Source organism: Triticum urartu, chromosome 2 (genome assembly GCF_003073215.2).
Source record: "Triticum urartu cultivar G1812 chromosome 2, Tu2.1, whole genome shotgun sequence".
NCBI lineage: Eukaryota > Viridiplantae > Streptophyta > Magnoliopsida > Poales > Poaceae > Triticum > Triticum urartu.
Window position 1 is genome coordinate 747,062,500 of NC_053023.1, and position 13,400 is coordinate 747,075,899.

General features: G+C 45.8%; 2 protein-coding genes across 2 annotated transcripts; both read right to left on the bottom strand.

The window, feature by feature from the left end:
* Positions 1–2,183: 2,183 nt before the first annotated feature.
* On the bottom strand, positions 2,184–5,813 carry LOC125534616. The gene is made up of 4 exons (XM_048697791.1): positions 5,748–5,813; positions 5,467–5,588; positions 2,937–3,286; positions 2,184–2,862 (listed from the first exon to the last, which is right to left on the bottom strand). The coding sequence occupies exons 3-4, from the start codon at positions 3,282–3,284 to the stop codon at positions 2,371–2,373; spliced, it is 840 nt and encodes a 279-aa protein (XP_048553748.1). The 5' UTR covers positions 3,285–3,286; positions 5,467–5,588; positions 5,748–5,813; the 3' UTR covers positions 2,184–2,370.
* Positions 5,814–10,964: 5,151 nt separating this feature from the next.
* LOC125538526 (disease resistance protein RGA4-like) lies at positions 10,965–13,114 on the bottom strand. Its single transcript, XM_048701812.1, has 2 exons — positions 12,931–13,114; positions 10,965–12,724 (listed from the first exon to the last, which is right to left on the bottom strand). Exons 1-2 carry the CDS (start codon positions 13,112–13,114, stop codon positions 10,965–10,967), a joined length of 1,944 nt encoding a protein of 647 aa, XP_048557769.1.
* Between the last annotated feature and the right edge of the window lie 286 nt (positions 13,115–13,400).

Below are 13,400 nucleotides of genomic sequence, written 5' to 3' on the forward strand. Positions count from 1 at the left end.
GGTGAGCGGGGTGCCGGCGCGTGCGTCCATGGGTGCGGGTCGCCGGCGCCGGCGCGCGCGGGGCTTTCGAGGGGGGGAAGAAGAGCGCGCAGCGCGAGCGTGGAGTGTGCCGCGCGCGGAAGCGGGCGCCGCAAATACACCGTGCGAGGTACCGCTTCCACGCGCGCGCCCAACTGCTTATACCGTGCGCGCGGTTATTGCGCGCCCGCTGAAGCCATCCGCCGGGTTGCACGCGCGCTAAAACGGACGATTTTGCGACGCGGCGCTTATTTAGCGCGCCTGTTGGAGATGCTCTAAGACTCCAACGTGGGTCTGGTGATAGCATTGTTCCCACATCGCTTCCTCCTTTGAGGCGTCGACTTGAAGGGCATTGATTGATTTCACACTCTCCCAGTGCTAGACGCCCATGCCACCAAGGTCAGCAGGTGGCTGGCCGACGGTGCATGTGGGGATGTCGGGATGGTTGTCTTGCATCTGGTAGTGTTGCGACTCAGGTGGCAACGATGGTGGTGGCAAGAGAAGCAGGGTCACGACTATCCTTCGTCGCCGGCCATTTGACATGTCCTTGAGTGTGAGGTTAGCGCTGTAGCATTGCAGGGCGAAGTGGTGGCAACGATGACATGTGATGGACATGTCAGGCTATTTTTGTGGAAGGTGTGCTTCTTTCTCCTGCAAGACTCGTGACCGAACTCGCAGTTGCCTGGTACTCAATGCATTTGGCTGGTTGTTTGGCATAGGCCGATAGGATTCCCGTGTGTGTCATTCGTTCGGAGAGCTCTTGGTGGGCCGTCTGTGATGAAGATGGAGTTTCTTGCTGGGGAGAAGTGACGATGATCACATTGTTTGCAATCTTGACTTGGCGGTGTGTGTGGGTGTTCTGGGTATCCAGCTCGGCCGGTGCCCTATCTTATCGGCGTGTTGTAACTATTTTCGCCCAGTTCTCTACTAATTAACCGGGCAATAATTTCTACCTTCTTTAATGAGTCGAGTCCTAAGGGGTCAAGGTATGCTCTTGTTTCCTCCCCAAACCCTAGGCGGCTAGGACAAACTCTTCCCTCCAGACTTAACCAGCGAGCATGTGAATTCACCTTGCCTCTGCCTACCATACCGGCGGCATGTGGCGGGGAGGGGAATCACAACGCCTCTTTTCCGGTTAGTAGTTTAGGTTAGGGTTTTTTAGTCATCGTATGCGTGTAGCTCTCGGGCGGATGGCGACACTTCTTCAAAATTGTTGTACGGACTTTGATCCTCCTCATGTTTGTTTGTCGGGACATAGTCGACGGAGCTCCGGCGTAGATTCCTGTCATCTTCTTGGGGCAGTGAGGTAGGTATTTTGTCATGTGGCGAGATTTCCTGTCAGGTGTTTCAGATCTACGCAAAGGTTCAATGACGAAAACTATAGCTCCAGGGCATTGGTCTTTAGGGGGTCGTGCACGAAGATTTTCCGGCTGTCATCGATAAGATCAAGTCGGCTCCGGCAGGGGAACGGCGATAGCGGCGCGTCGGCAGCTCGTTCTTGTGACAGCAATGGTTGTTCGGTGGTTTCAGAATCTCAATGTAATTTTTATTATGTTTGAGATGGTTCGTACTTCCGGTGAATTTTTATAATAGATCTGATCATTTCTGAAGAAGAGTCCTAAGGGTCGACTTAAACGAAAATGACTTTGAAATGCTTCGGGGAGTTGAAAATAAGCATAGATCTGAAGAATTCCAAATAGGTCAACCTTTTAAACTGCCTACTGATAGTATCACTGAGGATGGCTTCATACACATCGACTGGTCATAGACGGCATTGGCTGAAATCCCGAGTGGACACAGTCAGGCCAGTACCCAACGCCTTTTCCACTCCCTTGACAGTAATTCTGCTCCTACCAAACCAGCTCGTTAAAGCCCATCAGGTATGAGCCTACGCAGATGTTTAGGGTGTGTTTGGTTGGGGAACCAACTGTCATGGAATGGAATGGTTCCATTCCAGAGGAATGGGTCCGTTCCATTCCTGTGTTTAGTAGGAGCAAAAGAGCGGAACGGGTTGGTTCCATTCCGCTGTTTGGTTGGAAGAACGGAATGAAAAATGGAATGACATAAATTCAAAATTTCGGCAGCATTTCATTTGTATTTTCAAAAAAGACAACAATATATATATATTCAAGAAAGACAACATAACAACACATATAGCACAGGTTTCAACAACACATATAACATAGGTTTCCTAAAAGCAATCAGAGTGCAATAGAGCCATACATGTCAAGTTCACATACTTGACAACCACACATGTCATGTTCACATACCAAATCTCCAAAAGCAATCAAAGTGCACTACAGCCATACATGTCAAGTTCACATACTTGGCAACCATACAACCATATCGAATTTAGAAGTTCTTCTTGACATACCTACTCACCCAAACAGACTTGTTGATTTGCGTAAGTTTCATGAAGGCTCTTGCAGTCTTGGGGTTGTCCACAAGATGAGCATAGTAGTGGGCTAGGTGCTCTTCTTGAAAATCTGGCAGTGTTGATATTACATCCCAAAGGTCATCGGGTATGTCATCATCATCTCCACTAGACTTCACAAGCGCTTCAGCCACAAGTTTGAACCCATCTTTGAGAGTGATAACTAGTGGATCCTCAACAACGTGCTTTATCTTAGCCTTCTTTTTGGGTGGTGCTTTGGGGTCACAAGACTCACCAACATTTGGTGACGTGTTCACCTCACCATTCTCCTCGTCTTTGAGATCAATAGAAAGAAGATCGTTGCCAGACCTAGCATTCTGCCCCTTGGCCCCCATTGTCCCATAAATGGAAGCCATGGCATGATAGTGTTCAATTGGTGTATTCAAGAAGGGGGCATCAGCTTTGCGGGTCTACAAACATTGTGCAAATTGATTAGCATAATGCTAACATAAATGGCATCAAATTTGTGGGATGAGAAGCATACCATACAATGCCCTGCATAGTGCTCCTCGCTGAGCCTAATTGTGCAAGTGTCTTCATCCCATAGAGCTCCACTTAAATTCTTCAAGTTGGCTACCCTTCCCCATATCTTCCTCCACTTCTTGAGATGGTTTTTGACTTGATCTCCGGTGACAGAAAGCTTGAATTGCTCATTCAAAACAGCAGCACATTGTCTATGATGCACATCCCTGAATCCACTTGAAGTTCTCTTCCCATCAGCAACAAGACCAGCCAAAAAACCAAGAATGGTTTTCGTCATCGAATTGGTCCATACAATGATCCCAGCTCTCCCGGAGCTCCCACTTGCAGCGGTGACTTCAACACTCTCCATTTCTGTCCAGCCAACAAGAGATTGAGAAAACATGGATTATAGCATTTCAAATACATGGTGCAAATAGAGTAAATGATATAATCTTTCCAGCCATGAAATAAATTCAAATGTAGTTGTCGAAACATCACAAATACATGGTGCAAATAGAGTAAATGATATAATCTGTCCCGCCATGAAATAAATTCAAATGTAGTTGTCGAAACATCACAAATACATGGTGCAAATAGAGTAAATGATATAATCTGTCCCGCCATGAAATAAATTCAAATGTAGTTGTCCAAACATCACAAATACATGGTTCAAATAGAGTAAATGATATAATCTGTCCCGCCATGAAATAAATTCAAATGTAGTTGTCGAAACATCACAAATACATGGTGCAAATAGAGTAAATGATATAATCTGTCCCGCCATGAAATAAATTCAAATGTAGTTGTCCAAACATCACAAATACATGGTTCAAATAGAGTAAATGATACAATCTGTCCAGCCATCAAATAAATTCAAATGTAGTTGTCCAAACATCACGAAATACATGGTTCAAATATAGTAAATGATACAAATACATGGAGTGTGCCACACTCATAGATTAGCATACATGAGTTGTCTATCTTCCCACATTTGGGCTGCCATTTGTAGCCTACGGTCTACCACGGCCCTAGTGTCACTTGCTTGTTGCCTTGATGTTCTAATTGGTTGGGTGGTCCATGTCACTTCAGGTATAATAAATTCATCAATCCCTTGTGATAGTGCATAATTGTGAAGAACACAACAAGCTATAACAATGTCAACTTGTGTTGGGAAAGTAAAGAATGGTTTGGCATCATCTAAAATTTTGAAACGCCTCTTGAGAGATCCAAAAGCCCTCTCTACCGTCACCCGTAGTGAAGAGTGCCTAAGGTTGAATAGCTCCTTATCATTTTGGACTGGATTGTTGCCCCACTCATTCAAATGGTACCTCACACCACGAAAAGGTGGTAAGAACCCGGGCTTGGCTCCATAACCGGCATCAACTAGGTAGAACTTCCCTAAAAAGGTGAAACAAATAATTGTGACAATGGTTTCTTGAGGCAAAGAACATATGACAATTTCTATCTAAGCCAACTTCTTACCTGGTGGTACTTGTAAGCCTCTCTCGCGCGTTAACGCATCAGCTAAAACGGTTGCATCGTGTGCTGACCCTTCCCAACCAGCCAATACATACGTGAAGCGGAGATCAAATCTACCGCTGCCATCACATTTTGGGTTGTAAAGGCCTTCCTACCACGAAAAGAATGCTCCACATCTTTGGTAACACCTGCTCGCACATGTGTACCATCGATAGCTCCAATACAATCCTATATAGTGACAAGTAGTAAATACCATATCATATAGCCTACATACCTAACGAATAGTTTTAGAAATTACCTTAAAATATGGGTCAAACCGATGATTTCCTGCAATTTTTGTGGGGGTCTCCAATGATGGTGGCCGTATATAATCATTACGAAGCTCGCCTATGGCATGAAGAACCTTTCTAAAATAGATGCTGGTTGTGCCGTATGATCTACAAAAATTGGCTGACACAACCCTATTCCGAAGGTTATGCCCAATTGTATGCAAAAACATCGCCAATTGTTGCTCCACACTAAGATGTGGACCGTCTTCTAGCAACTTGCGATCCCTTATTATGCTACACAAATTAAAAAATGCAGCTCTTTCAAACCTTAACATGTTTTTGCACAACACATCACTTTGCCATATTTTTTGGTTTAGATAATCAAATCTGATTCGATCTCTTTCATGCATTGGCCCATAGGTAATGCGTGGTCTTCTTTTCCTTATTATAGCCCGAATAATGACTGCCATTGCAGCTAGTGCAACAAAAACAGCAGCTCCCCTAACCATCTTTTTTCTTTTGTTCATCTTCTTGGCCATCTACAAGTGATGCATAGTATCAAAAATATAGTTACGAATGACGCATACATCAACAATATATATTGCAAAAATATACTGGACAGCATGTATTTTCGTACAAATTAGGAAAACAGAGTACTAATTTTACCAACATAAATTAACGAAAGTGAAACAAATACAACCATGAATCATCACAAGAACCACTCCATATCTCTGTATCACTCTCGTTTGGGCATATCCAAGACCAGCAATAGAATATACAAGGGGAAGGGATTGATGTTTGTACCTAGAGATTGGGATGGTGTGCTGGGCCTCTGCTGCCGCTGTCAGCCTGCCAGAAGCCGCTGCCCCGCTGCTATTCCTCTGCAAGCCGCCGCAACTGCAGATCCAGATCGAGCTCCCTCTGTTCTGCAGCAAATCATGAGAGGAATGAGAGGAGTTAGTGGGCACCGAGGAAAGGAGGGAGTCGGCCGGCGGGGAAGGGAAGATTTGGCCGGCGGGGAAGGAAGGAATCGGCCGGCGCGCCTAGATCCATGGACGGGGAGAGAGGAGGGAGAGGCGGCGCACCTGGAGGGAGAGCGAGGCGATAGGGCTGCGAGGGCTGCGAGAGAGCGAGGGGTGAGCGGTTCCGCGTGGTCCGGCCATTTTCGAGGTCTCACCACGTTCCGCATCTGGGCCGAATATTCGGTCCGCGGGAACGAGTTGGTTCCGATCCATAAGTCCAACTGAACGCGAAAACGAGGCCTAGGAATGGGTCGGACCCATGCCATTCCAGTCCGTGACATCAACCAAACACACCCTTATGGTATGGCACGAAGTACCACAACAACAGCAGCTTAGCGAGCACGGGCCAACTCAGCGAATTGGATTCGGGGGGTCGCAGGAGAGCAACTAGTTGACGAACGCTCCTTCGGCAACCTCCCAACGATTAATTGGGGTGATATGAGAACGTGTCAAATAGCGCGCTCTTAGTCGCCGTCGCGTGTCGCGCTCTAGGCGCCCTCTGTAATTTTTTTTCCATTTTCCATAGGCATTTAAAAAACAGTTTTTTTTTCAATTTTCTTTGCGCTTTGGTTTTTCAGTTTTTTAAACAATTTCTTAGCTTTCGGACGAAAAAATGAAAAAATAATTTGCGCGCAAAAATGTGTTTTTTGCTTCTGAGAGACACATGGTTTCGCTTCGGCGAGAGGCACAGATTTGCTTTCGTGAGACGCATGGCCATGCCTTCCGTAAATGGAAACAAATATGTTTTTCCTTTTTCTTTTCATTCTGTCAGAGGCACGGTTTTACTTTCGCAAGAGGCACGATTTTGTTTCCGAAAGAGGCACGGCCGTGCCTCTTGAAAACGAACCGTGTCTCTCGGAAACGAAAAAAACGCATTTTCTTTTTTTCTTTCCTTTCATGAGATGTATGGTTTTGCAGGCACGGCCGTGCCTCTCGAAAACAAAAGAAAAACATGTTTTTTCTTCATTCTTTTTTGCTTCTGCCAGAGGCACAATTTTACTTCCACGAGAGGCATGGTCATACCTCTCGAAAATAAAAAAATCGTATTTTTTTTCTTATCCTTCCATGAGTGACACGATTTTGCTTCCGCAAGAGGCACAATTTTGCTTCAAAGGCACGACCGTTCTTCTCGAAAATGAAAAAAATATTATCTTCTTTTTTCGCAAGAGGCACGGTTGTTTTGGTGAAAAAAGTTCGTTAAAACCTATCAACATGAGATCTAGTTTTAAAGATCTAACACGAGGATTCAACAATGGAAACTGTTTGAGATTTGGACGCACGATTTAAGAGTTAAACTTTTTGAATAAACGGATTTACGAAAAAATGAATAACTTCCAGGTTGCGGCATGTGATGCACATGCAACGTGCCACTTATCGCAACCGGGGCAGGTGAAAGTGATCTTTGAAAGGAGTACTCCTCAATTACGGATTTCAGGGTCGCAGCCCGTGAGCAGACGAGTATCGCGCTTTATGTATTTGTTTCGAGGAGTCTGATACCAAGATTTGGGATGAAAGTTTTTAAGACTTTGTCATACAATCATATTATCGAGCTTTCTTGACGTGTTTTTAATCCTATTGGGACAGGAGCTTGGATATGTACGAACCTTTCTTTTGGCGTGCAGTTTCACCGCAGGCCAAATTTGGTTGCCGCCGTTGCCGTCCAACCTCGACGCATGCATTATTATACCATCGTTTGATGCTAACTGGTATCAGCTGTCAGTTGTAAATTGCGAGGAGCATACATTGATCCTGTCAATTATCTGTCGCGCTCGACAGAGCTACTTGCAGGCATCAGCTCACTATGTATGTCTTTTTGCTCGACAACAACCACCACCCCTGGTGTACGTAGTTGTTTAGTTCGAAGCTATCTTGAACGATCGTGTACTAGGGGTAGGCTGTACAGCGCTGGCTTATCATTCTCAAAACTGGATGTAAACATATTCGCCTACATGAATACACAAAATAGAGCATTTCATTCAATGTGAGAAAAGGAAGTGTCATTTGCAACCATCAACGAGGGCTCTTGAGATAGGATGATTGGCCAAAACAACTTCTAGCCAAGTATTTCCTGCATTTTCTGTGACTTCATATAGCGTGTCATACCAAGTCTTGGTACCGCTTCTTAATGTGTGTTCTGTCATTTCTGCCCATGTTGTGCACTCATGTATTTTTTACTTCTGGTGTTCTTTGTACTACCTTGAAGTTAATGAATAGATTAAAAGTTTTCCTCGCAGAAAAAAAGATGCATGACCAATTGTCGTGCTTTGTTTTTTAGGCAACTAACACACAAATTTGCCTTATCTGTATGTATGTCCTAGTGGCTCTGCATAAAGTAAAAAGACTTCATACAAGATACCCAAGTCTTGATACCCCAGCCCATTTTTTGCATTGTGCATTGTCATTTTATGCCCCATTAACCAATTACTACTAGTAAGTTACACATGCCTCACACGTGAGAGTTTAGATACCAAAGTACGACGAAATATTTGATATAACATCTTATGATAGGCTAATGTTTATATTTAGAGTCACATTTGCATCTTATAATAGGCTAACCATGCGTCGGCGGGTCTCGGCAACGACATCACACCAGCACGCTAACATGGTGTGCAAATTGAAGACCTACAAATTCTCTTTTGCTGGCCACCAGTATCGGCGCAAGGCACAGTCGTCGGAGTCCTTCACCGGCGATGAGGTTTGTTTGTTTGTTCTCTCCTGTAAAATGGAAGTTTGTTTTTCTCTTCTCCTTCAATATTATGTGACTGCGATGGTGCAGCCCTCTTCAGATCTGCCACCAAGAAAACAAATCTCCTCATATTCACTGCGAAGAAAACAAGACTCCTGAGATCCGCCGTGAGGAGACTGTGCTGAACGGCGATTTGGTAAATGACGTCACCAAGAACCAATTTCCTAGAAAGTACGGAGAGCCTTCAACGCCGAGTTGGAACGTTCCTTTGGTAGATCACCTGAACCAACTGAATGGTCTACGTATTACAACGTTTGTTTATATATATGTATGATGTTGGTTAATATATGGATGGCCATAACTGAATTGTCTATGTCTTATGTTGGTTCATATATGAATGGCTTCTATTATTTTGCCATGTGAGTGATTTGGTGTGCTATGTGGACATCACTTATGTGAATGAATGGATGTGCTATATGATGTTGTTGGAATAATCCACGGCGTCTGGTGCGGTCGGGCTCGTCGAGCGAGTCGGGTGCGCGCGGAACGTGCGAGACACACTGGTGCGGTCGGACTCGTCGGACGCGTCGGATGCGCGTGGGACATGCGGGACGCAGCGGCAGAGTGGCCGTGTGATGCGGCAAGTGTGACGAAGGCTGGAGCGTGGGCCTCTACGTGCATATTGAGTTGGTCTAGTTCTTTGGCCGTTAAGAGGAGGTTGAGCAAGGGCCGGGCATAGGCACGCATGTTGTAGTGATTAGGCTGCATGCATAAGTTAGTATGATCCATGTAGATAGGATTAGTTAGTGCATGGAGAACGTGCAGTTAGTGGCCGGGTGTGATGGCCGGCGTGTGTGCATAAGTCTTGTAGGAGTATCTACTATTTAAGTGACCAGATGAATGAGATAAGTGGCTGTGAGGGCCGAGGGAAACATGTAGCCATGGTGTGCCATTAGGGAAGTGTCTTTGGCAAAGCCATTGTGATCCTTCTTTCTTGATGAAGTGTGTACGTGTGTGTTCCCTTGGTATGTGTGCGTTCACGTGTTCGTGCGAGACAAACCATGAAAGAGAGAAGAAAGAGTTGTGAGGAAGAAGAAGGCGCTGCGGCAAGGAGGCAGCGCCAACAGGTGTGACATATGTGAACGTGAATCTGAATGAATGGCCGTGTTATATGGGTGTAACTTATCTGAATATAATGTGAATGAATGGTGGTCGCTGTCATTGGCAATGAGATGCACATCGCAAACAGTTGCTAGGCATTCCCCGTTTCCGCTGTGTGGCACATCAAAAACGCGTTGTTCTTTTTACCAATGTGTGATGAGTCTATAGCGGTGGGCCCATAGACCGTGTGGGATGAGAGTATTTTAACCGTTTGCGATGTGGCGTGGGAGGTGACATTCCGTTCGATAGAAAGGTACCAGTAGTGACTTCATCAATTTTGAAGCTCCGCAAGTTCAGTCTTCAGTTTTTTTTTAAAAAAAAGGAGGATGACCCCCGGCCTCTGCATCTGGGAGATGCATGCGGCCACTTTATTAATTATTTTCGAAGACCTTACAAAGTATTACAACAATATGCCTGAATCCACCATCTTAGCAACATTTGCCGCTACTCCTATCCAAATGATGAAGGTGTGCTAGCTGGGCCACTATCCAGACCACTCATCTAAGTCTAACATCAAAATGATGAAGGGGTGCTAGCTGGGCCACTATCCAGACCACTCACCTAAGCCTAACATCAAAAGCCGGAAGCCCCAGCCGAACCACATACCGGGTCTGGGGTACAAACCGGTCCGACGCACTCGTGTGTTGTCGCCGCCATCTTCCACAGGTCCGTCGTCAGAGCAAATATTGAGACTTCTACCTTGTCTGGCCACTCAGCCATCGATGTCACTACGACACCAAACAGCTTCGTCTTCCTGCGTGAGTCCATCGCCACACATCGGACGCCGAATCTCCACTGTGCCACGCCGCCGAGATACGTCGCCATCAATGAGTAGGATGAAGCACCGCTTCACCGAGTCCGGCATGGCCGCTGAAGACCAAGCACCGTGGAAGAAGGACTCCGAGGCTGAGCACATAGGCGGCAGAGCGCCAACGCACCGCCACCAGATGAACTCCGACCACGCCACCAACCGCCGCCAAGCAATCAAAGCATCACATCCACCCCAAGCTCATCATGAACGACACCCCCAAGCAACTTCGGTCTTCAGTAGACGTTGTGTGAGTGTCTGCATGTGGTGATGGTGTGCGTGTATGTGTGCGTCTACCTTGTACTCATGACACAACAGTTAATAGCAATACTCATGAATTGAAGTAATATATTAAAATGTACAATAAGAGGAAGGATTCATCTCTCGTAAACATTTAAAAGAGACAGCACTCCGATGCACATGAGTAACTTGGAAATGGTAAACTGAACAACATGTGGTAATTAATCCTTTATTATAATAAAAATCACACAACGAAAGAACTGAAGATGGATCCAGCTTAAGTTATTTCATGGATCCAAGCAGCAAATTCTATTGTGGATTTGCACTGGAAAGAATACTTCAAGTGAAGACGAAAGAGGGGTGACCGTGTTTGATTAAGTCTGCATTATTGGAGATATTCGAGGAACAAAACTTTGGGCGTATTAGGATGGCCATACGCAATTCGTCGGAGTTCATCTTTTGTGGTATCGTCGACTTGATGATGGAGCGCGACTTCCTGGAGTTTTGCCATGCGTGTGATTTCGACGAGGGGATTATCAAGAATACGGTGCAGATCTTGGCAGAGGATATGAAGTGACACAAGATTCGGCAGCGGGCGAGCTGCGATCGCTACTTCCAGCCTTTGCTTGCACACGACGCATATCCGCTCAATGGCTTTGAGGTGCTCAGCTTCAGACAGTATGTCGAGGCGCCCAAGGTTATCTTCAATAAGCTTGAGATATTTCAGTCCCCTCACCCTGCTCAGCCCGGCTCGAATAACCTCCCAGCTCAGACCAGTGGACCAAAGGCACAGCTCCTCGATAGCACTAAGCCCTGCAACAAACGGAGGGAATTGGGCGAGGTTGCCGCGCAGCTTGAGCGAGGCGAGTATGCCGGCAACTTGGCTGATATTATTCGCGTACTTTCCCGAGCATTCTTCGAATTCAATGGAAAGGGACCGATTAAGATCAGGCTGAGTGACACCAGCACCAATGAATTCCGTAATGGATTTTGAAAGAACTTTCACGTTTCTTTCGCTAGCGTCGGATTCGAACCATATCTTCACCTTCCGCAATTGCTTCATAAGATTCAACAGTTGTGGAAATCCTAGTCTCTCATTGGTGACAAATCCTGCCAGCGTCTCCAGCTTACTCTTACGTTTCAGGAACTCTTGTAGACCTGATGTTAGTAACCATCCCGGAGTGAAGGTATCTCTTTTGGAAAGCTGGAACCTCCCAAAGAGGTGCTTCAATTTGGGCAGCAGGAGGACTTCTTTGAACACCGTCACAGTTTGGCTTCCACTCAGGTCGAGTGTCTCTAACTGATCCAGGTGCTTGATTGAGCTATTAATCTCAGCAATGCTGCCCAAATTGATGCTCAGATATTTGATGAGCACCTGGCTCCAGATATCTCTGAGATGTTCTTCGCTCAGGTGAGTACATTCTTTCAGATCCAACACCCGCAGGACTTGATACCTGGCAAAATCTAAAACATCTTCATAACTGGCGAGATTCACCTCACCTGCAGGGAATACCGCCAGGGTCCGGAGACGAGACAGATCCTGAGGCAAATTCAGTTGCACGTTTGCAGAAGGATGCACAGACAGCCTGCGGGCGACTTGGGCCTGCAATGATTTCCCCTGCGATGGTTGGGCCGCGCCATCACAGAACAATACGAAATTCTCTGATACCGACTGTTGGGAGATGTACCGGAACGTCTCGTTGGTAGGTTGGCATCTCCTTACCTCCCCATTGTTGCTTCTCTGGATGGAACTGAAGATACTCGAGTTGGTGAGAATTTTCATATTTTTGACTGCGAGATGTTCTCCTTGTACTAGTCCTTCGGCCAGCCATCTCCTTGCTAGGGGCTTAGTCCTGACTTGATGATTACGAGGGAACAAGCACAAATATAGCAAGCAGTTGGGGTTATAATCACCGAGATTCTGAAGCTCTGCGGGGACATCAGCAGCCCCTTGCCCTTGTGCAATCCTGTCATCCTCTTCTGCAAGGAAATTGAAGTTCTGTATCCTGTTGGTCGTATTAGTCGATGTTTCCTTGAGTAGGACAATCTCTTTGGCAAAATCCTTGAGGACCATCTTCTTGGCATCGAAGCGGTCGATGCAGTCTTCGATGTCATATGCCAGCCGCCTCAGCTGTGCAATGAATACTGGACTCAAACAACGGACATGTCTTGATACCTTTGCAAAATAATCAGAAAATTTAGATAATGAAAGAACACCTCCCGGCCTCTGTATGCAAAGATTCACATGGCCAACTATTGTAAAGATCACATGTCACTAGGTTTGATAAAAAGAGAAGGCGAAAGAAAAAACAACAAGCTATAAAAACTTGAATTTTCGAAAGAAAAGAAACTGACATGTTCGCGATTGAGACCATGAAGTTCAATGGCAGCTTCGATCGCCTCCAGATCCTCTTTGATGCACCTAACATCAGCTCTAATTTCCGGGACCTTCTTTAAAATATTTTCCATCACCACGCAGAGCTTCGAGATGACGACGGCAGCTACCGCGCTAAATGTGGCTACACCAAACTCCATCGATCTGTCTTCCCTTGGCTACATAGATCACTCCTCCTACCCAGATCTGCATGCATGGCAAAGTGGGGTTAGTGTTGCCTGGAGTTAAAAGGAGGGAGCGGACGGGCAATACCTTAACCGTAGTGGAGGGCTCGGCATATCGGGAGCTTCGGTTTTGTCTCCAGTTGGCTGCAAAGACTACATGGAGTTCCTAGTTTTTCTTTCGGAAAAGAAGGATGACCCCCGGCCTCTGCATCTGAAAGATGCATGCGGCCATTATATTAATTATTATTCTCGAGGACCTTAC